This window comes from Lepidothrix coronata, unplaced genomic scaffold (genome assembly GCF_001604755.1).
Source record: "Lepidothrix coronata isolate B3197 unplaced genomic scaffold, Lepidothrix_coronata-1.0 Scaffold150, whole genome shotgun sequence".
NCBI classification, from domain to species: Eukaryota; Metazoa; Chordata; class Aves; order Passeriformes; family Pipridae; genus Lepidothrix; species Lepidothrix coronata.
In genome coordinates this window covers 2,318,418-2,320,087 of record NW_016690330.1, presented here as the reverse complement: position 1 = coordinate 2,320,087, position 1,670 = coordinate 2,318,418, and the positions used below count along the sequence as shown (strand labels likewise).

General features: G+C 55.7%; 1 protein-coding gene across 4 annotated transcripts in view; it reads right to left on the bottom strand.

Moving 5' to 3' along the window:
* The window catches only part of LOC108504031 (zinc finger protein 501-like), a 3,932-nt gene extending 2,770 nt beyond the window's left edge, over window positions 1-1,162 (bottom strand). For all 4 annotated transcript variants that reach the window (XM_017828586.1, XM_017828587.1, XM_017828588.1 and 1 more), the window contains exon 1: window positions 919-1,162. In XM_017828586.1, the coding sequence (XP_017684075.1) occupies window positions 919-1,146 (228 nt within the window). In that variant the 5' untranslated portion in view covers window positions 1,147-1,162. The remainder of the gene's footprint in view (window positions 1-918) is intronic.
* Between the last annotated feature and the right edge of the window lie 508 nt (window positions 1,163-1,670).

Here is a 1,670-nt window from a genome sequence, read left to right as displayed (position 1 = left end):
TTCCCCCTCTCTGGTCTGTCCCCCACTGCAGTTTGGAGGCTCTGCCCTGTCTGGGATGCTGGGGGTCCCACTTAGGGATGCTGGGAGTGTTGGGGGTCCCAAGGGTCCCTTCTCCTCTGACTCTCGCCTTCAGGGTGCCACATTCCCAGACATTCCCCTTCTCCAAGTTTTCCACTCTGTTGTCCCAGGGATCCCCACTGTCCAGGCTTCCCCTTCTCCACACCCCCCGTTTCAGGCTCCCGGGGGTCTCGGGGCTCCTCCCTCTCTGTGCTCCCCCCTCCAGGCTGCCGGGGGTCCCCCAGCTCTGACATCACCCTGCTCCGCCCTCCATACTCGGAAGCTCCTGGGCTCCACACCTACCCCTGGCACTCCCGGGGGGCCCCAAACCCACTGTATCCCCCCCGCTGGCACCGGGCTGACAATGGAGCCGGCGGGGCCTGACCCAGCAACACCAACCCCCACCGCGGGGGGGGACAAAAATCCCCCCACCCACCGCCAAGGTTCTGCCCCCAACCCAGCCCAGCACCCCCAAAAAACACCTCCCACCCATCGCCACGAGCCCCAGCCGGCCCTTGTGCAGGGCTGTGCCCAAGGCAACCCAAACAGCCCCACAGGTGGGGGGACACCAAAAACTGCCCCAGGGCAATGAGAGCAGGGAGCAGATCGGGCCCCCTGACACGTGGGTAGGCTCTGGGTTCAGCCTGACCAGGGGCAATTTGGCAACAACAGCACGGCCCTGAACGCTGGCTCGGTACAGGGGGCCCGAGTTCCACCCTCTCCAGGCTCTCGGGGCTCTCACAGCTCCCTCCTCTCTCCAGCCTCCCTCGCTCTTCAAAGATCAAGGCATGGGGACACGGAGGAACCCCCATGGCAACCCCGCTCCCGGAATCCACCCTCCGCTTAGCCCCCCTCTCCCACCCTTTTCTCCGGATGTTTCCCAGTGTGGATTTGCTGGTGTTGGATGAGGTGGGAACTCTGCCTGAAGCTCTTTCCACATTCCCCACACATGTAGGGCCGTTCTCCAGTGTGGATGCGCTTGTGTTTGATCAGGTTGGAGCTGTCTCTGAAGCTCTTCCCACATTCCTTACATGTGTAGGGTCGTTCCCCAGTGTGAGTGTGCTGGTGCTTGAGGAGGTTGGTGCTCATCCTGAAGCTCTTCCCACATTCCNTACATGCCTCAGTACTGACTGACTGCCACTTTTTATTGGTGTATGCCTCCTAATGTCAGGATAGGAAAGATGGTCTTTTCTTTAGCTGCACTGATAGTGAGTACATAAGCTTCAATTTGTTCATGTTGAGGATTGTAAGTGAAGTTCCCTAACTGCCACCACGCCTGGTAATTTTTCTCAAACTGTGTAGTAGAACTGTTTCTAGCTATTATTTCTCTTACCTCCTGTGGTAATATTCCTGAAGTTCCTTCTCTTAATATTCCTGCAGCTACAGATTGCACCCACTGTTGAGTTTGGAGACATTGTATTGCAAGTGCAAACCTTTTATGGATGACACCAGCATAGTCAATAATCTTGGTGAAATCTTTTGCAGTGTGGTTAGCTACAAATGTTAACAATTTAACTGCCAATGATTGTGTTTCTGCCAAAGTGAGCAAAGATGATCTTAAAGGGACTTTGAGTTTTCCTAAATCTGATGTGACAGCACTCAATTTATTCACC